Below are 26095 nucleotides of genomic sequence, written 5' to 3' on the forward strand. Positions count from 1 at the left end.
AAATTTCGTTTGTTTTTTGCCTTGTATAGATATGTACTAAAAAAAGAGAAAAGCATAAAGTGAGTAGATTAGAATGGTTTAGTATCTAGTAGTACCCCCAGTATTATATTCAAAATCCATAGTTTTATTTTGATTACCTACTGGATGATATGTTAAGTATAATCCTATTGAAAGGGGAATAGTTGTAATCATGTAAGTATGGAAATGAAATTCAAATGGCATAACATGAATTTCTCCTAGTTAATAGAATTCAAAGGAAAAGAAACACTTTATTTTTCATTTTAAATATTTCTTAACATTCTGTAACACGTGTATTCATATTTTAAGACATAAAAGAGAATCTAATAATATTACAATAATGATAAGATTTTCATAAACTATTAAATGAGATATCCTATTATAACGAATACATGAAGTTTTTATAGTTTATAGATAACGAAGACACGAAATTAAGGTGATGATAGTTATATGTAATTAATTTGTTAGGAAAGATGTAATGACATATAATATACTTTTTTTTATTGTATCTGTTGGCGCCTACTACGAGCTGCTCGTTGCTTGTCAAAACGTAATTCCATTTCTTCCAGAACTCGTGGAGTGTAACGTACAACCAGTTTTACAGAAACTTGTGCTTGTTTTAACAATTCTACCGCTTTCTCGTGATTTTCGCCCTCGACGCACTGAAAAATAGAATATGAATATACATAAATAATAAAACACATTGAACTAGAAATTTTCATACTAACCACTCCATCCACTGAAAGAAGTTGATCACCCCGTTTCAGTCCACCATGGCGATCTGCAACACCTCCAGGAATAATTCTTGAAATGTAGATGGGTGAATTTTGTTCTTTGCCTCCCATTACATTAAATCCAAGACCTTCTTCAGTTTTTGGTAATTCCACAATTCTTGGATGTGCATGACCTTCGCTTGCAGCAAAAGCAGCAACTGTTGCTTTCGCTGTAGCTGATGCACGAACATCTTGAGATGCCTAGAATAATTATTTAGTGCTGTGATTTCATTAAATAATCTATGCTATGCAAATGCATATACAATACCTCAATGTCCGATGTTTCATATACATGTTCGTATACTTCAAGTACAGCGCTGAGAAAATCACTTTGTAAAACTTTTTGTAAGGCAGCTAATTTTGTTGCAGGTACTTCACCCCCTACAATGATGAGGTACTTATTAAAATTCATACTTATATCAAACCCAAACTATTAAACACTAAAAGAAGTTTGTACAAAGTAGTGTCACATACATTTATGTTTATGTAAGAAAATAAATCAAACCAATAACATCATAAAATGATTGCTATAAAATCCTATATGAAAAAGATAATACTGTTCTTGTAACAATATTCGGAACGCTGTACTATATTGGTCCTTTGATGTATATTACTTTATATGTGTAACATATTACCTTTTTGTAATTTGTCTAATAATTCGATAGACCTTTTAACATCTGTAAGAGAATCAAACAAATTAATATCATTTATTCCTCATAGTTGACTATGTTATTATTCTGTATCTAATTGCTGTAACTTGTTGGAAAAATTGAATAGAAAATCATATAAATGATTATTCATGTAAAGAAATGTACCATTTGCTAAAGTGAGTGGTTCGCCCATCGTAATCATGCCTGCGAATAAATAGAAAAGCTTAAAAAAGGCCTTATTAAACAGTTATCGCATTCTATACATTGCTAAAAATTATTACAGGTGTAATGCTTTCCTCGACTAGCAACTTTGACACGGTCACAAACTGTCATAAAAATACGTCAACAATTTGATCTATCGACCAACTACTATGAACAAAAACTATGGGACAACTTGATAGTCGAGACGACTGTCATTTTCTGACCTATACCAGAGAGGAAATGAGAGTGGTCACGCCCGGGGTTTTAGTGACCTCGGTATAGTGCTGCTCCCTAGTATTATTTTTAGCCTGTATCAGAATCTACATCACAGCCTCCTTATAACTCGTCTGTGTCTACATCATCTTTTTCGCCTGGACCACTGATATATATATATATATATATATATATGTCGGAGCTTTTCCCTTGTTCTTTCTCTCCATTGGAAGCACGCTCAATGATTCACACAACTTTATTCTTTATTCGAGATACAACAAACACAAGTGTCGTTTTCGACGATCTGTTCGAAAGTGTCTCCTCGTCGCTCCCTTCTCTCTCGGCAAATCAATCTGCCCGCCGCCGCGCTCCCCTCTCAGGAGCCTAACCATACTCGGCCGCGTGCCGAGGAAAACAAAACAAAACAAAACAAAACAAAACTGCATAATTAAATCTTCTTCGGCCTTCGCCATCTCCGACACGGCCATTCTGACAAATCACACGTCCTCGTGTGTATGTAAACCATCCTGGTCTAGATTTAATCCTGGGTTGTCTTGATCTTTTCAGATATCTAAAGAAAAGAAAATTTTGTACTAACAAATTCGAAATTTCAATGAGAATAATAGAGTAACAGTGTATATTCATTCGTTTAAGTATCAAAATATCGTATGCACACTATCACTCAAGGAATCACCAGAATCCTCACATCACTCCAAGTCAGTCAAATACCAATCTCCTTTAAAGAGACTCAGGCCCCGCCGCATCACTAGCCGCGCATCGCGCCCTGTTCAATTTTCCTAGAAAATTGCAGTTACGACTACGACAGTGCATGCAGTGGCCAAATTTAACACTCAATAGAGTCACTAAGACTCCCAGGTCACTCCAAGTCGACCAATTAACAGTCTCCTTTAATGAGACTCGGGCCTCCATTACATCGCCAGCCGCGCACCGCGCCCTGATCAATTCCACAATGAAATTGCAGTTACGGCTACGACCAACGCATGTAATGCAGCTAAACTGCCATGCCCATTTAAATATCAACTGCGGTGCCTTCACCGGCACTCTCAACAACTCGTTCATCACTGGACAAATCTAACTCTGGAGGAAGCCGACTCTGCGGCATCCCTCGAATGCGATCGTGTGCATACTTGTATGTTCTGTTACCAGTCAAAGATTTAAGGAGGTAACGGTCACCTTCCAGCAACTCTTGAATTTTAAATGGACCCCTATACTTTGGATCCAACTTATTCTGATTACGTTCGTGATTCTCAATTAGAACAAGATCTCCAACTTTAAATTTAACTACTTTTGCCTTGTTAGAATCAAATCGCGATTTTTCATAAATCGATGCTTTCTTAATGTTGTGAACCGCCTGCTCTCTTATTCTCAGAATATCGACCTCAGTTTCAGTATCGTCAACAGTCAATAAATTTAACGGTCTTGCCAGTTTTCCAATCATGAGTTCAAGAGGGCTAGCCCTGGTTACCCGATGTATCGTACAATTCAACGCCAATTGTACGTCCTCAAGGGCGTCTTGCCATGATCGTTCAGAAGCCTCTACAGAAGTTAACATTCCTTTCAAGGTTCCCATTATACGCTCCACCTGACCGTTCGCACGACAAGAACCAGTAGCTATTAAATGGAGATTTATGCCATGAGATTCACAAAATGTTCTGAAATCTTTACTTGCAAAACAGCGCCCTTGATCAGCAATTACTCGAGAAGGTGTTCCGAAGAGGGATATGCCGAATTTTAATGCTTTGATTACATTGACAACGTCGATATTCAAAGTATGATACAAGAGAACAAATTTTGTAAATCCGTCTATAAGAACTATCACATATTCCTTAATATCGCTCTTGCCACTAAGTTTACCGGTAATGTCAATGTGTACCGTGTGCCAGGGTGAACTAGTCTTTGGAATGGGATAAAGTTCTACCTGTGTGCGACCCGAATGAGACTTCGAGAGTTTACAAGTAATGCAATTATCCACGAATTTTCGGACATACTTGGACATAGTATCAAACCAATAATACTCGTAAACTTTATCCAGCGTCTTTTCCCAACCGAGATGCATGATCGACTCATGCACGTGGTTAATCACGGACCACCGATATGCTCGCGGCACAACAGGAAGGAAACGTGTACGATTATTCTTTTGAATATTACGATACAAAATACCCGAACGTATTTCATAAGTTTTGGCAAGATCACGAGAAAGTTGACCGTCTTTCAATTTTGAAATAATAGATTGAATTTCTTCATCCTGTAGTTGTTCCGCATGTAACCAATTGGCAGACAAAGTGGCTAAATTTACACGCTTCTGCTCAACCTTCTGAAAATTCGGTGTTAAGGAATTTGAAAGAGGATTTCGCGAGAGAAAATCAACATGAGCCATACGTTTACCCTCTCTATAAAGGATATCAAAATCGAAAGCTTGTAAAAAGGCCCACCATCGATGTACCCGTGGCGTTAAATCAACTTTATTCCGCGAGGCTTTTAATGAATTACAATCAGTGACTACGGTGAAATGGTGGCCTTGTAAATAATATCGAAAATGCTTGACAGCGTAAACCACCGCCAGAGTTTCCAACTCATAGGAATGATATTTTGACTCGGCATCCGCGGTCCGCTTACTAAAGTACTCAACAACATGTAATTTATCTTCTATCTTTTGAAAGAGAATTCCTCCGAAACCTTCCGCGCTTGCATCCGTGTGCAATTCAATAGGGAGACCCGGATTGAAGATCGTGAGTACAGGTACACTCGTTAACGTTCCAATTACTTTCTGTCTAATTTCATCATGTTCAGGTTTCCAGTCAAGTTGCTTACCGGAGGTTAAACGAAATAAGGGTGCCATAATTCGGGAGAAATCAGGCACAAATTTACGGAAATATGATGCAAGACCAATGAATTGTCTTAGTTGATGTACATTTTCAGGTGGAGGCAGCCGAGTTAAAGCTTCAATCTTTCGGGGATTAGACTTCACTTTTCCCGCAGAAATTTCATAACCAAGGAACTCTACTCGACGCTTTAAAAAGGAACATTTTGCAATGTTCAAAGAAAATCCCGCTTTAGTCAAGGCTGTTAGAACTTCACGTAATCTTTGTAAACCATCGCATACGTCGTTTGACGGAATCAAAATATCGTCCATATACAGGACTACATACGAATATACCAAGTCACCCAAAGCATTGGACACGGCACGTTGGAAAACACTGGGAGCGTTGCGCAAACCAAATGGCATAGCCAAATACTCAAACTGTCCATCAGGAGTAACGAAAGCAGTACGTTCTATACTTTCAGGACTAACCGGTATTTGATGAAACCCACTTGCACAGTCTAAACACGTGAAATAATTGGCTCCGGATAACCTCGAAATCTGATCAGAAATGAGAGGCAAAGGAAATTTATCCGGTACCGTGTTATTATTTAATTCACGATAGTCGACACACATACGATCCGTACCATCTCGTTTCTTTACTAAAATAATGGGACTTGCAAAAGGGGAACAACTTTGTCGAATTATATTGGCGCGTAATAACTCCTCTATTTTATTCCGAACTGTCTGTCTTTCCTCTGGACAAAGTCTATATGGACGTCGCTGTACCGTTCGATTTGAATCCTTAAGGCGTATACGTAATTCTCCCGTAGTGACACGAGTTTGGGGTAAACCATCGATAAAAGCGGATGGGAACCGATTTAACACTGACGTCAGTTGTGGTTTCTCTTCTGGTGGTAAGTCAGTGTTAACGGACGAGACATCAATGCATGAAAATAAATTGCAAGAATCCACCAACCTAGCTTTAAAAATTCTCAGAGCTGTGTCAGTCATTTGAACCGTAAAACCAAGTTGTAGAATTTCGCGACCAATCATCACCCCGTATTTCAAACAAATATCAGGCAAAACATGAAACAAAATTGACAAGCGATTTCCATCAATTGAACATTCAGTACGAATTTGCACAGTACTATATACGTCAGAATTTCCGATACCCGTAATATGAATAGTCGAATTTACACGAATACCCGAGAATTTAATTGCCACACTCTCCTTTAACAGAGAACACTCAGCCCCAGAATCAAAAATAAAAGGAAACGACTCACCAGATTGCAATTGTATTTGTCCGCATACACCACGAACTTCACAGCTATCAACACGTTGTTGACCAGCTCCAGCCCCACTGCTACCAGCGATGTTTTGTTTGATGCAACGCGATGCGATGTGGCCCTTCTCGCCGCAACGAAAACAAACGACGGAATTCTTGGTATCGAATGACGTTCCTGGCTTCGGATTTACTGCTGTCTTCAAATTAGTCTTGATCGTCTTATTGCGACAATCAACCGCCCGGTGGCCATGTTTACCACAATAATAGCATCTGACACCTGTAGGTGCCAAATATTTGGGTCGCTTTGTATCAACCGTGTCGTAGTCAGAAACCAATTTGCGTTTCAAATTAGGAAGTGCCTTCATTTCCTTTAAAAGTTTGCTGCGTGTCGTAATATCAGTTGTATATGCGATACGTTGCAAACGAGCGTCAAATCGCGCCACATGTGCTAATACACATGAAACAGCAATTTCTTCTTTATTCAGGTTTTCCCACCTCGCTGATAGTGACGTAATTAAACGACTAGCGTACGCAGCAAGGCACTCTCCTTCTTTTGGTCGGCTATTGTTCACATTGATGATACTGGCAGCACAGGTTTCCACACAGTCATAACGCGAGAGGAATAGATCCTTAAATTGTGGCCAGGTTATCCCCGCATGTGCCACTTGAGACAGCCATGCTGATGCGCTACCCTTTAACGCTTTACTCAGAGTAATAATGAGAGCACCACCTTGTAGAGGACGTTCAGCCAAACAAACGTCAGCCGTAGCACACCATGCGCGTGCCTCAATATCCGTATCTTCCGGATCGAATTTAGGCAGCGCAATTGACGAGGCAGAAGGTCCTTTAATTGCTTCAAACAACTCTAATACGTGCCGATTCTGTATCTCATACATCGCCTGCCAGTCATTGCGATCCAAATTCGGTGAAGCACGAGCCGATCCCACTTCTGATGTCGGAGCTTTTCCCTTGTTCTTTCTCTCCATTGGAAGCACGCTCAATGATTCACACAACTTTATTCTTTATTCGAGATACAACAAACACAAGTGTCGTTTTCGACGATCTGTTCGAAAGTGTCTCCTCGTCGCTCCCTTCTCTCTCGGCAAATCAATCTGCCCGCCGCCGCGCTCCCCTCTCAGGAGCCTAACCATACTCGGCCGCGTGCCGAGGAAAACAAAACAAAACAAAACAAAACAAAACTGCATAATTAAATCTTCTTCGGCCTTCGCCATCTCCGACATATATATATATATACTATGGATACGAGATTCGCATAAGCCAGCCGTACAGCGGTTGAAACGAATTGAAACCGCAGACGAGGTATAGGAGTAGACCAATCACCATATGGGGTTTCGTGTCTCACATGTAAACAACTGGTTTTCTTACGCCCTCTACGATGACGAACGATGTTACGTCGCAGTGTGGTGGAATCAGGTGGAATAGGGATTTTGGTTGTGGGTTCGAGTGCCCGTGGAGCGCTGAAGCGCTCTGCTCGTGGAAGTTAAGAAATAAACTTTGTACACAGAGTTAAAGGCGAAAAACTGTTGTAGATTTTATTAGAAGTACTTGGAGATGTAACTCCCTCAGTTCTACAATGAATTCTGTTTCATCCTGGAGTTTTATATCCTTTCCCAGCTTCTTCCTTCTCGCTTCCTTAGCCAATAGGAAAATTGGGATCTTCTGGCTAGGCGTTGATTCGTCGGATCACTCGTCTTCCGGTTGCTGCTTGATGGTGATTGGCAGTGGATGGATCTTAATAGCGCACGCACGGGAGTGGGGTACGCGTGAGGGTGAAGCCCCGCCAAAACAAGGGACGTGGGGCCATGTGGGACCGAACGAGAGAGAGGTCCGAGGGAGTTCCAAGAGGTCCTTGACTCGGAATTTATGACCTCTTGTCCTTAACTGATTCCGGACTTCGACTATCCCTAATTTATGTAGAATTGGAGAAGCTACTCTAAGAGGCTGCGTGACTTTCTCTAAATTCCGCAATTAGTCTCGCCGACTCGAATTTCGTCAAGGATCTCTACGGAACTCTCCCGGTCTTTCTTTACCTACTCTAAACTATCGCGCCCAAATAAAATACGTATGTATGAAATACGCGATTACATCTTATATTTAAATTTCCCTCTCCGCGCCATTAATCGATGCTATATATATATCTAGCTATGTTCGCGTGGTCAACTGGCCACGCTACACCTTCCCCCTTATCGAAAAGGTGTTTCCTATGGGAACAGCTTTTACATACTACTTGATACTACTCTATTCTAATTAATTATATAGACGGCGCATGATTTGAGTCTGTTTCAGAATAACTATATATGTGTGTGTGCGCAGGTGTACCTACACTCGGAGTTCCTGATGTATATATTTACATTAAAATCGTTTAAGGTGGGTTAAGTTTATTTATACAACAGTTTTATACTCAGTCGCTTTACTAATCTAATCGTATACAGGCTAGTTTCAACTTATTCGCATGGACCGTTTTAAATTTATTATTACTTATCTCTATCTCTATTGTTAAGTCGTTATATACATTAACTACGTGGTATGGCCCTGCCCATTCGGTATCAAATTTGGACGGTTTGGATTCCTTAGCTAGATAAACATAATCGCCTACATTAAATTTACGAGGATTAACATTTTTGTCGTACAGTCGTTTACTTTTTTCCTTTGCTCGATTTAAATTCGTTGCTGCCATAGCTTGAGTAGTGGTAATCTTTGTAAACAATTCATTTAAGTAATGAAAGAATGTCCGAGGGGTTTCCGGCTTAGCAAATTCAGAAGGAATTATAGCCTTAACACCAAAAACTAATTCGTGTGGGGTAAATCCTGTAGCTTCATGTACGGAAGTGTTATATGAAAACATCCCAAATCTAATCCTAGGCCAATAAAAATTTTCTCTAATACTGTCGTATACCTTGGTCGTACCATGATAACCACCGATGGTAGTATCAGGATGTTCCTTAGTAATTTTTAGTCTATCCGATATTTCAGGGATGATTATTTCTCCGGGACAAATGGGTATTATATATTGGGGGTCAGTAGGTATGGATTTTATTGATTGTTCAAGGAGATCGCAACCAATAGTTCCTAATCCATTGTGTACTCTAGAAATGCTAAGGGTTTTTGTGTTTGTCCTATCCACGAGGCATTTGAGGGACTTCAATGAGGCTACGACATTCTGAAAGTCAGGTCTCTCTTCAGAGGTAATTTTAATGAATAAGTGAAATATACAAAATCTATTCCCGGGTATGGTTAAGGCTTCTCCAACATTAACATTGTACTCTTTTACTCGATGGATAAGAAACTTCTCCCGTTTCAGGAGATCCTTGCTAGTCTCTGTAGCAGATGAACAATCAGTAGGGAGGAAATGTATAAGGTTATCTTTACGCATGTAGAGATAATCCTTAGAATGTTTAAAAGTCGGGAGGAAAGTAGGATGGGGGTTGGATATACTGTCCGTGACTCTAATAGGTAATATTTTATTCGCTTTCTGCGTTGTATCATATAGATTCTCTATCTGTGTTTCAGGTTTGAATGAGGTCGGCCCTATCTCGGATTGTGCCCCTATAACCGGCTCCTCAGCCTGAAGAATCTGCGCTTTACCACGCAATACACCACCAGCGATAGCTCCCTGAGACGGGGTCGGGAGGTTTTCCGGATTGCCGATATTCTCAGGGCAGCCAGAGCGCCGAAAAGAAGGGATAGAAAGAGAAAGCATCGTCCTTGCGCCTAACGGTGCCTGGAACGGGGTCAGGAGGTTTTCCGGCTTGCCGATTTTCCAGACGCCCGAGTCGCCGCAAGCCAACGATGCCCGAGGCAGAATCCAAATATCTACACTCTCTTCACGGTTGTCGTGTCTTTCAACGACCTCGTACAGACCAGAGAGTGGTTCCTTCCCTCCTACATGGAATTTTATTGAAGGTGAAGGCGTTTCGTCTTCGTCAGCAGTATGATAATCGTCACTGTCGTCATTATCGCTGTCTCTACTACCAAAAGTTTTGCAACTGTCTTCGACCTCATTTCCAACCACTGCTTCCCCGCGCGCAAGGAAAACAGAGGCAACCCGTTCCTCACAGTAATATTCTATGCTTTGGTCTGAGGTAGGATTTGGGTTTGTCCGGAGGTTCGTGAGCAACACCTCGCCGGCGCCTGCGAGAGCCACCCCCGAATTCTCCAGACAAGGATCTATTAAGTTTGTTTGGAACATTGAATTATTTTGGAGGTCTACAGGGTTTCGGGACAATGCGTCTGCGTTGGAGTTCACCTTACCAGGTTTGTACACAATTTTATACTCGTATTCGTTCAATTTAATTCGTCATCTCATAAGTTTTGATGTGGGATCTTTGACATTGTGTAACCAAACTAACGGGCGATGATCAGTTATCAGGGTGAATTGATGACCGTAGGGATAAGGTCGAAAATGGTCTACTGCGAATAGAACTGCTAACAATTCTTTTTCTATAGTAGAATAATTACATTCTGCTTCATTTAAAATTCTAGATGCATACGCGATGGGGAGGTCTTTCCCTACAGGCCCTTGGCTCGATACAGCCCCTACAGCGAAATTGGAAGCGTCTGTGTTTATGAGGAAAGAAGCAATTACTTCATTAAAAGATTGGTGTTTCAACGTAATAGCGGGTGATTGGACAATCTCGCTGGCGTCAAGATTTAAGCAGATTCGGATGAACCGGCGCGCGCGATAAGGGCTTCGTTCCGCGGTGCGCTTTGACGCGGTGGTCCTCGCAAGTCTAAAGACTGCGAGTTTCCATTAAACCGGGATATTGAAGGTCGATTAAATTTATTTCCCTCAGAATTTCCTGAGACGTTCGCGTAACACTGGGACTCTACATGACCGGTCTTCCTACATAAACGGCATCTAATTTCCCGGGAATTCTGGGGGTGATTGGGAAGGTTATCGGTGCAATGAACACGGTCATGCCCTGGTTGGCCGCATCTAAAACACCTTCTATCAGGTCGCGTATTGGTCACGTATAATCGAGCGTCGCGTGCAGTGAGTTTCGGAGGGGTATGTCGATATTCTTCAAAAGTTTCACCTTCTAATTGAACTGCTACTTTTATAACGGATTCTAAAGTCTGTAAATTATCCTTTAAAATTATCATTCGTGCTACGCGGTCGCTTAATCCTTTAGTGAAACCCGTTACCGCGGCTTGACTGAGGACGACCTTCGCCCCTATAAATTCTTCCGCAGTATATTTCTCTTTTGCCGCTTCAATTCCCCTACTTAGAATTTCGCTAACTCGGGCCCCATAAACATCAACTCTCTCATTATCTACTTGCCGTATGTTTCTCAGTTCGTTATGAATCGAATCTACCTTGAAAAATCGCGCGAATGACTCCTTCAAGATTTTTATTAGCTCGTCAAAACTATTAACTTCGCGGTGGCCCGAAATTAAGAAGTCAGCATGCCCCACGATTTTATTCCTAATCAGAGCAAGGAGATTATCCTTATCGGCGGGTTTGATTCTATCATTGGCTAATTTGCATTGCCCTATAAATTTCGTCACCGAACAAGATTGTCCATCAAACTGAGGTATAAGGTCGATAGCAAGTTTCAGTGGCAGAAAAGAACGCTCAGATACATTAACAGGACTTATTTCGATGGCTGCGGGACCATTAGAGGAAGCGGTTGTACCATAAAAGATAGAAGAATTAGTTGGGGTACTCTGTATTGGAACAGTACTATGAGATGGCAGAGAGCTTACTTGAGGGAGGGCAACCGTAGTTTCTATTGAAGGTGACACAAACGTTATATCGTCAACAATAAAGGAATTACCACTACTATTCAAGTTAATCCTACGCACTTTCCTACCCTTACGCGACATTTTAAAGCTACGTGACATTCTACGCGTGGCGAAAATAATAAAATTTATGTTCTAAACTTACGAGGGATGCGCTGCCCGGGTTACACCGCTATGATCCACCACCAATCACGCTTTCCTGGCCTTGCGATGTCTCCTTATCAGCAGTTGCTCGATTCTCCTTCCTGGATCCCCGCCGTTGAATTCTCCCGGCTGGATTCTCCTTTCCGGTTCCCCGTCGTTGAATTCTCCCGGCTGGATTCTCCTTATCGTTGGATCCTCTCGATGATTTGAATTCCTCAAGGGTGCACGTGACAGGCAGGGTGTCTTGTACGGCCGCTGACGTCACTCGCTCTCCGGTATTTACCCAAGCTCCTGGGGAAACCGTACGAAAACCCAGGAGAGAGAGATTGCACCTTTCCAGAGCCTTCCACAAGCCGGCATCAATGTATGGTCCAGTTGATTTTCCAAAAATTTTTTAATAAATCCCACCGCTGTCACCAAAATTTAGCTATGTTGCGTCGCCGTGTGGTGGGATGGGGACTTTTGTTGTGGGTTCGGGTGCCCGTGGAGCGCTGAAGCGCTCTGCTCGTGGAGGTTCACAAATAACTTCGTACACAGAGTAAAATGGCGAAAATAATTGTTAAAGATTTATTTGGAAATTCTTAGAGATGTAACTCCCTCGGTTCTATAATGAGTTCTGTGTCGTCCTGGAGCTTCGAATCCCTTTTTTAGCTTCTTCCTTCTCGCTTCCTTAGCCAATAGGAAAATTGGGATCTTCTGGCTAGGCGTTGATTCGTCGGATCACTCGTCTTCCGGTTGCTGCTTGATGGTGATTGGCAGTGGATGGATCTTAATAGCGCACGCACGGGAGTGGGGTACGCGTGAGGGTGAAGCCCCGCCAAAACAAGGGACGTGGGGCCATGTGGGACCGAACGAGAGAGAGGTCCGAGGGAGTTCCAAGAGGTCCTTGACTCGGAATTTATGACCTCTTGTCCTTAACTGATTCCGGACTTCGACTATCCCTAATTTATGTAGAATTGGAGAAGCTACTCTAAGAGGCTGCGTGACTTTCTCTAAATTCCGCAATTAGTCTCGCCGACTCGAATTTCGTCAAGGATCTCTATGGAACTCTCCCGGTCTTTCTTTACCTACTCTAAACTATCGCGCCCAAATAAAATACGTATGTATGAAATACGCGATTACATCTTATATTTAAATTTCCCTCTCCGCGCCATTAATCGATGCTATATATATATATATATCTAGCTATGTTCGCGTGGTCAACTGGCCACGCTACAATACCAAATAAAGTTCCTCTTACCAACATACACGTGCCTAGTTCTTAACCTGGATAGTAGGCCCCATACCTACATATGTAACATTTTATAGGGGGTTCCATTTAAAATTACAAAGGTACCTCCCCTCCCCCGTTAAAGAGGAAGGGAGGCCACTTCACGTTTATGTAGTCAGAAAGGCCCTTCAGTTCCATGCAATTTAAGACTAAGAACTTTAAAATCGATGGCATAGTTTTCGAGATATTGAGCTGTTCAGAGTTATGTGGGCCACCCTGTATATCTAACTATGTTCACGTGGTCAACTGGCCACGCTACAACGATAAATGTTGGAACTAGATCCACATAAATGATCAAATCTGGTCAAATACAAAGACAAGTTATGTACATATTTGATGTTATGACTATATGTTCAAATTATATTTTTTTATTTGATGTCATTATGTTATATATCTACAATTATCTTTATCAATACAATATTAATAAATATAGATACCACGTTTCCAAATTATAGAAATACAATTTTCATGAATCTTGAACGTAAATAACATTTCCCCATACGTATAATTATTATTCGCATTTCTACAATTTTTTAACACTATTAATACGCATCCATTTTGAAAATATTTTGTAACTGAACTTGAAAAATAAATTAAATTGAAATTTACTATATATTTTCATGTATATTTCATTTAAACAACATAAATTTTAGCTTTAAAGAATCATGCAAAATATCAATTAATTATAATTGCGAAATTCGAAAGTGTTAAGAGTTAATTAATCAATAATTATGTAGTTGATCGTTTTTTGCAAGATGTCAATCTCTTTCATTACTGACTCAGAACGTAGTTGCATTATTTTTTTTCACGTTTGTAGTGAGAAAATAAACGACGAACGCAACAGTACGACCAGAGAAGATAGGAGAGTGCTCACGCCCGGGTTTTCGGCGTTCCTGTGGGGATTTTACTTAGGTGGTCGTCGTAGGGATGACGTGTGTAGAGTGGTAAAACCACCAGCCCAGCATTGGTATACCGACGGTCCTCCACGGAACGTGGGGACTGGGGATATGAATCTCGTAACTAACGAGTAACCAGGGTCACCAGTGGACAGAAGCCACACGTTCTCTAACGAGAACGCTAGAAATATCGAAGTCCGGAAAGGACGCGCCACGTGGTCGCGGCAAGGATAAATGAGGTTATATACGCGCGGCCCACAACACGCGAATAACTCGAACGACGGTGAACGATTATAACAATAGTATTTATTGAAGAGGACGAGCGGAGTAGTCCCGAGCTCGGACACGAGTTGCGATGATGAACACTAAGCACCGGCACGGTCGAACAAGACTCACTGATTGTATATATACTATGGATTCGAGATACCGTGAAACGAATTGAAGCGGCTTTACATGCCAGCGCCGCCAGTTATACACCGGTGTACTACATCGCCTCGTACTCCTCTTCACCCCCGCGGTGCTCTACACTTGCGAGGGAATCAGCTTAGATGGCACCACGTTCACGGCACTGTGGGGATTTTAATGGTGGTGGAGGCGTACAGGCGTACGCCCTGCCAAGTTCCGACGGTCCTCCACGCACGTGGGGACTAGGAATATAGATCTCGTAATACACGAGAGATTGGGGTCACCAGTGGCCGGAGGCCACGCGTTCTCAAATGAGAACGCACGAAATATGCGTCCAGACGGACTGTGTTCACCGCGGACACGCCACGTGTTCGCGGCAAGGAGGAACGAGGTTATGTCCGCGAGGCCCACTCCTCGCGAGTAATAAAACACGTCGGGTAGTGACCAAAAGTAACACTGTTTATTTGACAACTCCCGATTGAGAGCTCGCGACGCTTGAGGCGAGTCGCGATCAATATATACGGAACCGGCAGTCCTGCGGCACCACGCCGCAGGATACACTTTACGTAGAAGAGACGCTATATGCGCAGCGTATTCTCACGACGACTACTCGGAGAAGAAGAAAAAGGCAGAGTCGGCAACGCGCTCGTTGCCGCTATCGCCCGGCCGCGCAGGCGCATAAGCGCTTAACTGCGCGGCTGTGTCGCCGGCCCCACAGCACATCACGTGATTAAACGTGATTGGACAAGACTGATGTTCGAATCTTTGCTGCTATTGGACGCTACTATTGCCGCCAAAACCACTGCTGTATGAATGTGTATGTAGCGTCATATAGACTGTCGATGAAAACATTTGTTGACGAATTGACCGTGTCAATGAAAACATAGTGTCGGCTAAACCGTGTAGATGAAAATATTTGTCGGCTATCTGACCATGTCGATGAAAACATACTGTCCACGAAAGATAATGTCGGTCAAATCGTGTCGATGAAAACAGTGTCGGTGAAATGAGTTGTCGACGATCTCAGGGTAACCCATGCTAGAGCCGTACGACTATTCTCGACGAGAATATTCGCAGGCTAGCTGTACGGCTCGTGGCGTGGCAGTACGAAGACAGAATGAACATGCTGTATTTATTTAAAAAGCTATCAACCAGAACTTTTCTGAGTTCCTCGTAGTAATAGATCTTGTTAAGGAATTTAAACGTTATAACAAACAAAATAACAATTTATTACTATGCTAACAAACCTATTCCCACCTCAAGCGCGCCTGTAGGCCCAACTAGACCCAACTACGCAAACAGAGTAATGATTTCGTCGGACGGTGATCATAAGGTAATTAAAAAACACGTCGCAGGAACTAATTTTTACGCTCGCCTCATCTGACTTTGCTCGTCATAAAATTGATGGACTACAAATCTGACATTTCTAACGGTTCACATACATGCAAGGATACATAGGGTGCCTCATTACCGCCAAGTGGGAAATTCTAGTTATGTCTCCTGCGGCGAACTTCTGTCATGAAGAAACCTCGGAATTGTCCTTTGCGTGCGGGTAAAAAGCGCGATCGGAAATATTATTTTCGGGTAAGAGACGAGGGTCGCTGTGGGGACAGGTACAACCTGGCCTTGAAATAATTTTAATTTCGCCATTTTGGAAGTGTCACCGTTTTTTTAATTGCTCGGGTGTAGAATTTTTACATTCGTCGAAGAGGTCGGGGTCTACAAATTACTTTACAGTAAACAGATGTTGTCCGACTGTGCCGACTTCCAGCTCAATAGTAATAATCTGTCATAAACCGCTCCATACAGAGCAGCGCCGGGGGACGGTACATAAACAAACCGAGTCTATCGTGTTACGTCCCGCGGGTCACGTTTGCGTTTTTAAAAACTATCGCGAGACCTTACCGCGGATCTAAACGTTATTTTCCTAATTTTCGGTCCAATCGGCACGTTCGTCCGTAATCTGACTCGGGAATCGCGACGATTGCTAAACTCGGCACTTACCCGCGCTGCTTCGCTGCCCTATTGTTGTCCTCAACGCGGACCCTTGCGTGAGTCGGTTTTATGACCTTGTTGACGTCTGCGCTGACCCTCGCGTAGAGCTGCTTCCTCGGGTCGCGGGCAGGTATACGGGAGACGTCGTGGTTTATCCGCGAGAGGGTTAGTGGGACGAGCTCGTACGGTCGTTTAGCTGCAGGCTCTGTCATCCAAGAAGGGGTTGCAGCTTCCTCTCGTTTCTGCTGCGGCTCGTTCGGCGATGGTTCGGGAACGATTATTATTCTCGCGTGGAACGCGGTTTCGCGGACGATACGCGGAATTGAGTGTACACCGACGTACGGGCCGAATCGATACGAATTCACGTCCGTTTCGTACTCGCGAGCTAAACGCTTTAATTGATATTTGCATCCGGCGCGGCGCGGCATGAAGAGCCTTCAGAACAATCACGAATTTACGATGCACTGTATATTCATTCGGGAATCTTCCGTTGTCGTGCCGAGACTGCCTGGTGGGGTCAGACACACGCTAAGGGAAAGATTCAGTCTTATTTCGCGAGAAATTCCGTCCTTGCGCCGAGACAGCCTGGTGGGCTCAGACACGCAATCAGGGAACTTATTGATGATGTTTTAATTATTATGTCGCGATGCTCTTCACTTCACGTAGAACCGGAATAGGAATAATGAACACTGAGTTTAATAATAATACTTGTTTAATACGTGAAAGGATAATACAAAGATATAAGTAAACTAAAGATATATAATTAATACGCGTAATACTGGTTAACGATATAAGAAATAGAATACAATATGGAAATAGTAGGAACTACACTCTGCACCACGAGAGAACCGTACCGCGAGAAAACCGATTTTCGTTCGTCGCTGCGCATCTTCGCCCTGATTGGTGGTATTCCCACTCCGTACGCTCCCTTCCCAATGCACAGCACATGCGCGCAGTGACGCCACGCCATACCGGGTGTTTACACAGTATGGTCACGATTTCCTATACCCTATATTTCCATGCTAATCCGTTTAATTGCGGTACGCCGCGTATATGAAGTGGAGTGGGAGTTGTGAGGTTCGCAGCGCCTTCCGCGGCCAGTCAAGCTGCGCGAAACGGTACGGTTCTCTCGTGGTGCAGAGTGTAGAAGACGCTTGATATAGTAACGCTTTGGAATGGAATTGCTAGATGTGAGCGCGACTGAAGGGCGATCAAGAGCGAGCTTTCGTTTTTCTAGGGGCTGCACGGACCTCCTTCGCTCGGGGTCCGTGTGGGGCGAGCGTGACGCAACCGGGTATCAAGGTGGGGCTCGCTAGCACCTGATGACGTACTGCCAAGCGTCTTGGCGCGCTCGCGGATGGAAATGATGATGATAGTAATAACTTATAATTAACCTATTTTCTACCTTAACCTATGATGCGTCGCGGGTGACGTCATCAACAACACGTCGGTCGTCCGACGTGACAATCGTAGGTATGCCTATCCCCATCTCTGCCGCGGCTGTTGGCCCAATTTTTGAGGCCGAAGGCCGTCACGCTACACAGTATGTGTGACCGCTGTAGCCAATATTTCGAATTCAGTCGAAAATGCGTGTGAAACGAGGCCTGCCTCTTCCACTCTGAACCAATCGGCCGCGCATTCGTATCTAGATACGTCACCGCAGTTCTGCCGGGGAACCTTCTTCTAAGCTTCGCATCAATACAATGTCACCACTTCGAACCCATACGAAATGGCGTCTTGTCTCCCCCTACAATCGTGTAGTAGTGGGCGGTAACAGTTTAATATCTTAGCCCACTCCTATAACCCACAGCTTACGTACAATATCATGGAGTTAATCACACGGAAATTTCTTAGTAAAAATAGTATCTATTGTTATATTTTTCGAAACTTCTGTCGTATTTTAAATAAGCAGGTAATTTTTCTTGTAAATCAAAAACACATGTTGCTATTGAGTCATTGGGAAACAAGAATGGACAGATTACCTGAAAGATGGCAACAAGTCCTTACAAATAATGGAAATTATATCATTGAATAATATTAAACACGTATTTTTATAAATTCATTCAAATGTTTTCTTTAAAATACAGCAGAACTTTCCCTTCAATCTAATATGTATATTTTTATAACAGTTTCAAGTACCCAATATTTGCAATTTTTGATGCTCCGCGAATTAAAAAACGGAATTTCAAACAGGAAGAATCGTAGAATACGACCGTATTTAAAAATTTTTTTTACACTTTATAACCGGTGGGAGAATTTCCAGAACAAAGATGTTTCTAATATATTTTCATTAAGAAATTACATTTGCGTATAATATGATAAATTATTTAAGAAGAATTTTATATGTATAATTTACGTATGATAAAATACATATAAGGATGTGCGATGCTGTTTCACTAAGTGCCAGGAACGTTTCCTATTTCCATGGTGTTGTAAAGGAGAGATACGGATAGTTTACCTAAGGAGCTGTGGAGCCCCTAAAAACATTTTTTTTGTGCCACACACAGCAGGGAACTGTCAAAGCGCTCTCGAAAGGCCATCTGGAAAAGGCCCGAGAGGCCAGAGAAGAAATTCGGTTCCAAAGTCTGACACGGTTGCCGCTAGTAAACGATAGGACCAAAACCAGGGTTGTAATGTTCACCCTCCGTGACGATCCGTGGGAACGCCCGTATAAGGCGGTGCTTGGGAAGCTCCGCCCCTGGGCGTCCCCGGTCACGGAGAGGCTTGACTCGGAATTCCTGGGGCGCCTCGTTGGCACCCTCTTCCCCCTGAGTGATGGGGAAGAGGTGAGGTGGGAACGCGCCCCGGCTCCGACCATGGGATGATCGGACGAGTTCCGGGTCACCGAGTGGGAGCTGTACCAGGCCGTCCGGGGGCTCCGGGCTAGGGGCAAGAAGGCCCCTGGCCCCGATGGGGTTCCCGGTGGTATAATGGCCTTAGCCCTGGAGGTCCTCGCCCCGGCGTTCAGGAGCGTCATGAACGCGAGCCTGCGCCGGGGAATCTTCCCCGCTGTTTGGAAAAAAGCGAGCCTGGTTCTCCTCCTAAAGGAGGGGAAACCCGCAGAGTCTCCCTCTGCATACCGGCCGGTCTGTTTACTCGACGAGGCGGGCAAGCTGTTCGAAAGAATAATTGCCGCCCGCCTCGTCGAGCATCTGTCGCGGGGTGGTCCCGACCTGAGCGACAGCCAGTATGGATTCCGGAGGGGGCGCTCTACAATAGACACCCTGGAGCGCCTGCGCCTCCTCCGGGAACGGGCTGTCGCTCGGGGCAGGGTGTTGATAGCTGTGTCGCTGGACATATCTAACGCTTTCAACGCCCTGCCCTGGACGGAGATAATGGGGGCGCTGGACCATTTCCAGGTGCCCCCTTATCTCCGGGAGGTGGTCGGCGACTATCTTCGCGACAGGAAGGTGGCTTACACCGGCCGGTATAACATCGTTCACACGAGGGAGACGCACCGCGGCGTTCCGCAGGGGTCGGTCCTCGGACCGCTCCTCTGGAACTTGGCGTACGACGCGGTGCTGCGGGTTGTCCTCCCCCCGGATACGTGGTTTGTGCCGAGGGGGAGGACTGGATGAGGACCAGGCACCTCGGTGAGGCCGCCCTGGACTGCGTGGTCGGGCGAATTCGGAGGATGGGGCTGACCGTGGCCGCCGCAAAGACCGAGGCGATCTGGTTGTATGGATCGCCTCGGCCGTGGCGGCTACCCCGTAGTCAAGACCTCCGGATTCGCGTCGCTGAAACCTCCGTCGAGATCGGGCCCAGGATGAGGTACCTGGGCCTGGTCATAGACGGCCGCTGGCGATTAGAAGGACACTTCGGGCTCCTCGCCCCTCGACTGGAGAGGACGGCAGCCGCCTTGGCGCGGCTGCTGCCGAATGTCGGGGGTCGGATTTGAAAGTACGCCGTCTCTATATGGAGGTGGTGCGGTCTATTGCCCTGCATGGGGCCCCCGTATGGCACCGCTCGCTCGGGGCCAGCACGCCCAGCCGAAAACTCTTGGAGAGAGTTCGGCGGCGGCTGGCCCTGCGGGCCATACGGGGTTACCGCACCATCTCCGCCGAGGCGGCGGGACTCCTCGCCGTGATTCTACCCTTCCCTGTGGTGGTGGCGGAGCGGGCGAAGTTATACCACATCGCCCGCTCCTTCCGCCGCCCGGCGGGGGTGGAACTCACGCGCGAGGAGGAATTAGAGCTCGAGAGCCAGAATCGTCAGGCCCGGACGGAAGCATTTTCTTGAGTGGAGGGCGCTATTGACGCCCTCCACACATCCGATTGTCCGGGCCCTCCTGCCCATATTTTATATATGGTGCAGGAGGCGGGGAAGGTTGACCTTCCGCCTCACGCAGGTGCTCTTCGGCCATGGGTGCTTCGGAGAGTACCTGCACAGGATGGGGCGGGAGCCGAATGCGCAGTGCTACCACTGCGGCGAAGATGTAGACACGGCGCGGCATACCCTAGAGGAGTGCCCGGCTTGGGCCGGGCCGCGCCGTGTCCTGAGAGCCGCAGTGTGCGGGTGGGACCTCGGGCTGTCGACCGTGGTTGACCACATGGTCGGCAGCGTGAGGTCGTGGAAGGCGGTGGCTTCCATTGGGGCGGTGAATGTGGGGGCCCGGGGTGTGAGCTGACCCGGGCCCCCGGGGGGATGCAGGGCTCCCCTCGTGACAGGCCGACGCCCCACGGGTTAGTTTCCCGGTGTTGGGGGTATCGGTCCGTCCCTCCACGGCTGGGGAGTGGCATCCGTGGGGGGTTGGGGGAAGGAAGGGTCGGGGGCGTGCCGGATCGCGCCTCCGACGGCCCTTCCTCCCGGTGGCGGCGTCTTCTTGCCTCGGCCGGGGCCGATTCCTTCGGGACACCGGGAGTTGTGGGTGGACCGAGCTGGAGCTCGGGAAGCCCAATCCGACGGCTCCAGGGATGGGGACACCGGGTCCCTCCGCCTGGGGTCTTATAGCGTAGGCAGTGGGGGAGGTTAACCCATTTCCACAATGAAATGTGAATATAACTCGTATTTTTATAATCTTTTGTAATGATTGGCACCCAAAAAGACAAAAAAAATGTATGTAATTAAGCATAGTAAGCAAAGACATACTTGAGTGGTACCAACGTCGACTACGCATAGCGACGGCCCTGGCGAGTCGAGAAAAGGCTGCAATGGCCGTCTGGCGCGAACGCGTCGCGCACACGCTGTCAATTAATATTTTCTGAACCTTCTCGTATATTAAGGGAACCAAATACTTTTCGTGAATGGTTTCTTTACCAGAAATGTCTGTAGAATGCATTCCTGTATAGTAAATTCCTGCTAGATAAAGGATTTTTCACATAAATACAAAAATAGAGAGCACAAAGTACCCGCGTCGGCACATTTTCAAACTTTAACAACCATTTACAACTATTAGGAAGTACATAAAAATATAATTGACTATATGAATATGTAGAGGAGAGTCCCCTCTATCTCTTGACTCAAATTTGAACTTTCTCGCGTGTTTAGTTTTTGCGTAACACGTCATTTTTTATAAAAATCGTGCATTTTTACAAAAACCAAAATTTTTCGAAAACGTTGCTTGATGGAGCAATTCTGCTTTCAGAATTGGTTTTAGGATGACAAAGTGTATAAGAATCACCCAACAGGTATTGCAAAACGATTTTGGTGTTGGACAGTGTAATTAATACTGTGGGTGTCGAAAAGTATCGATTTCCAAATGATTTCTTCAAATATCTCAATGCTTTAAAGATTGTGAGTTCGGACCTGACATGAGTATAGAATTGCCGCTAGTGGAAATACTGGAACATTTCGGCAAGAAAAAAAGTAGATAAAAGAAAAATAAACGAAATAGACATAATAAAGGATTTTTGGACTTCCGTTTCCGGTTGCGCGAGAGGTTGCAGTGTGAGTGAGTTGAGCGAGAGTTTTGTGAGAAAGAGTGATGGTGAAAAGAGGCCAAGTGGTGAAAGTGTTAGAGAGGGGTCAGTGGGGGTAGGGCTAGAAAAGTGTGGAAGGGCTAAGGGCGAGGGAGTGAGGCAGGAGCACTAGGGAGGGAAAAGTGAGTGGAGAGGCAGGTTAGGTTACCGTAGCGGTAGGCAGATGGGTGCGGGAAAGAGAATAGTGTAGGTTTGGAACGAGATATACAACCGCGGTGAATATCTGCAGCCTCGGGAGGGCTAGCGAGGCACGTAGCCTACTCTACGTTAAGATTATGTTAGGAAGCCACGTGGTTGGATCGCGGAAGAAAGAACACTTCGTTGTGGTTCTATAAGAACCCGTGGGCACGTTTTATTCTACGGTCTGGGATAGACCTGAGTAAATACAAGAGAGCAAGACTAGAATACTTCACGAGCGCGTCCGATCACTTCGCGATACAGCGGAAGAAGAGGAAGAGTTTCGGCTCGCACGCGCGTTGTTCCCGCGTTCGTCGCCAGAGAGGAAACTCGAGTGATCGAAGCGGCCTAGGGGAATGGCGACGGTGGCGCCATCCACCCTACAATAGGAGCGAAAGTGGCGCGACCTGTAGGGAGATAGACAGACTGGAAGAAAGGTTGAGTGTGAAGCGGGAAATTCGAAAAGGATAAGAGGGAAGAAAGGGGGAGAACAACAGAAAATGAGTGCGAGAAGAGAAGTAGTAAAGGGGATAGGAAGGGAGGATGAAAAGGAAGGGAAGGGTAGACTGGGGACAATGCTGAAGGGTAGCAACATAGAGCGGTGGTTCAGCACAGAAAGTATAGAAAACGTGGGGAAGAAAAGACGTAGGGGACGTAGCGGAAGGGGAGTAGGGTGAATTTGAAACCTTCAAAAAAAGTGATTTGACTGAAAGGTCCCCGCAGAAAGAAGAAAGGGTGGGGGTAGGGGAGTTCAAAGCAATGGAGGAAGTGTTTAGGGGGCTAATGGGGGTGGTGAGGAGGTTGAGGGAAGAGATGAGGGGGGAAAGGGGGGAATGAAGAAAGCTAATAGAGGAGTGGAGAAGGGAAAGGGAGAAGTGGAGGGAAGAGAGAAGGGAGGAGGAGTTAAATAGGGAATGGATGAAAAAATGGATAGAAAGCTTAGAGGGATGGGTGGTAAAGGTAGAGGGGAGGATAGTGAAAATGGGGCGGGGAGAGGAGGAGGGGAGGGGGAGGGAAAAAGCAGATAAGAGGATGGAAAGGGTAAAGGGAAAACTGGAAAAAGTGAAGGAGTGGATAGGGAAAAAGGAAGGGGGGAAGAAGGGGGGGAAAAGGGTCAAAGGGAGAATGGGAAAGGGAGGAGAACAGGAGAAGAAAGAGAGGAGAAGAGGAATAACGTAGTAATTAGGAGGATAAAGGTGGAGGGTAATGATCTAAAAGAAGAGATCAGGAGACTGTGGGAAAAGATGGAGCTGAAAGTCGGGGGAATTAACGAGTTAAGAAAGATAGGGAAGGTAGGAAAAGACGGAAGGGGGATGGTGCTGGTGAAAATGGAGGGTAGGGAGTACAAAAGAAGGGTAATGGAGGGGAAGAAAAAGCTTAGGGTGCAAGAGGAATGGATAGACGACGATTTAACGGAAGAGCAGAGGGGGGCAAGAAGGAAGATTGAAAGGGAAGCGGAGAAAGAAAGGAGAGAAGGAAGGAATATTCAGATAGGCTACATGAAATTGTGGGTAAATGGGAAGCTGAAAATATGGGACGAGATTGAGGAAAAATGGATGGAGGAGCAGGGAAACGAATGGGGAAGGAAGCAGTAGGAAGGGGAGTCGGGGAGAGGAGGAAGAGGGAAAGGAAGAGCTCAGGGAATAAAATAGGTTTCTGGAATGTGGCAGGGCTGATGAATTAGGACGAGGAGTTTTTGGAAAGGGCTAGAAGAATGGGATGTCATTATATTAGTGGAGACGTGGTAGAAGAGAAGGGATGGAGCAGGGTAAGGGAAAAGCTATCAAGGGAGTTCTATTGGGAAATGCAATAGGCAAGGAGAGAGGAAAAGAAGGGGAGGGCAATAGGGGGTTTGGCATTGGGGGTGAGGAAGGAGTTAGACAGAGAAAGAAGAGAAGTAGAAGGGAAGGAGGGTATAATAATGGCGAGAATAAAGATGGGGAAGAGTTGGTAGAGGGTGATAGGGGTATACGTCAACAAGCATTTGGATAGGAAACTGGAAGAGTTAGAGGAATGGATAGAGGGGAAAGAGAAAGGAATAAGGGTGATTATAGGGGGGGACTTCAATGCGAGGACGGGACTTGAAGGGGGGGTGGCTGAGGAAGAGGAGGGAGGGGAAAGGGGGAGCAGGAGGTCTAAGGACGAGAAAGTGAACGCGGAAGGAAGGAGGCTCTGTGGATATCTGGGAGAGAGGGGGTGGGGTATACTGAACGGAAACATGAAGGGGGATGAGGAAGGAGAATGGACGTTCACGGGAGGAAGAGGAAATTCGGTAGTTGATTATATTCTAGGAAATGAGGAAACAAGAGGGGGGGGGGGAGAAGATGGAGGTAGGGGAAAGAATAGAGTCGGACCACGCACCACTGAGGGTATGGGTTAAAGGGAAAAGGAGGGAAAGACGAAGGAAGGCAGGGATAGGGAAGGGGTTGGGTGTAGGAAACTGGTCGGAGGAAGGGATAAGGGAATTCCGGGAAAGGTTTGGGAGGAGAAAAGAAGCGGAAGGGGGGTGGGTAGAAGAAGTCTGGAAAGGGCTAAAGGAGACGATTCTCATAAGGTCCCCAAATCATTACACTTCCACCGTGGAAATTTTTGCATAATTTAGGGTCATTTTTTTGACGTAAATCGTACCAGTAGGAACTGCATCCATCTGGGCCGTCTAAATTGAATTTTTTCACGTCCGAAAAAATGACTTTCTTCCATTCATCAGTCCAGTGCATATGATTTTTTGCATATTGCCGCCGAGCAACCTTATGATGCGCTTTCAACATCGGCTTTTTCTGTGGTTTCTTAAAAACTATGTTTGTATTATTATGCAAAATTTGTTGAACACGTCGCTTTGTGACTGATAATTGCATTTTCGCAACAATTTGACTTGCAACTAATCTATTTTTTGTAGCTTCATAGAAAATAATATTCTTTTCCCGTTTCGTTATTTTAGAATTTCCTTTCGTAGAACATTTCTTTCCATAATTTTCTTTAATTCCAAGAAATTTCTTACTACACACTCTGAACGATTAATTTCCTTTGCTATTTTTCTATTCGATTCACCTCTTTTGTTTAAAATTGCTATTGTAGCTTTTTCGCCTTCGGTCAGAAAAGGGCCTAGCCGATTAAGATGGTCAAAACTGCCCTTAGAGGTTTTTCAATGATTAATGAACTATTCGAAAGCTGACCCAGAAAAACCCCTATGAGCAAAATTTCAACCCCCTATCTTGCCCGTGAGGGTAGTTACAGGGTAAATTAGATTTCGCGCTTTTCCGCGCATTTCCCACACTCTGATGCTTCCTAAAATTCTGAAAAAAATGTGGCATATTTTGGATCCTAAGACAGATTTTTGAGAATTTTTTCAGATTTTTTTCTTGCAAACTGTGGTCGCAAAAAATGAAAAACCTCAAAAAAATCGGAAAAATGTACATTTCTCAAAAATATGAAAACATCTTATTTTGCTGTTTAGTGTCCCGATAAAGTACCATAACAGGCAGTGTCCTCAATTTTTTTTAGATTTTTTCTTGTGGGCACTTTTAATCCAGACAAGAAAAACCGAATTTTTTCGCCGTTTCTGC

At 44.9% G+C, this 26095-nt stretch overlaps 1 protein-coding gene across 2 annotated transcripts in view; it reads right to left on the reverse strand.

The window, feature by feature from the left end:
• Nucleotides 1-249: 249 nt before the first annotated feature.
• The window catches only part of Veli (L27 and PDZ_signaling domain-containing protein veli), a 198207-nt gene continuing 172361 nt past the window's right edge, over nt 250-26095 (reverse strand). The window contains exons 1-6 of one of the 2 annotated variants that reach the window (XM_076786182.1): nt 1723-1874; nt 1607-1645; nt 1427-1468; nt 1060-1172; nt 747-992; nt 250-680 (exon numbers count right to left, since the gene is read on the reverse strand). In XM_076786182.1, coding sequence (XP_076642297.1) covers nt 519-680; nt 747-992; nt 1060-1172; nt 1427-1468; nt 1607-1645; nt 1723-1774 — 654 coding nt within the window. In that variant the 5' untranslated portion in view covers nt 1775-1874 and the 3' untranslated portion in view covers nt 250-518. Of the gene's footprint in view, nt 681-746; nt 993-1059; nt 1173-1426; nt 1469-1606; nt 1646-1722; nt 1875-26095 lie in introns of those variants that run through there. The other variant, XM_076786183.1, reaches the window with a different exon arrangement.

The sequence above is a fragment of the Halictus rubicundus genome, chromosome 4 (genome assembly GCF_050948215.1).
Source record: "Halictus rubicundus isolate RS-2024b chromosome 4, iyHalRubi1_principal, whole genome shotgun sequence".
NCBI lineage: Eukaryota > Metazoa > Arthropoda > Insecta > Hymenoptera > Halictidae > Halictus > Halictus rubicundus.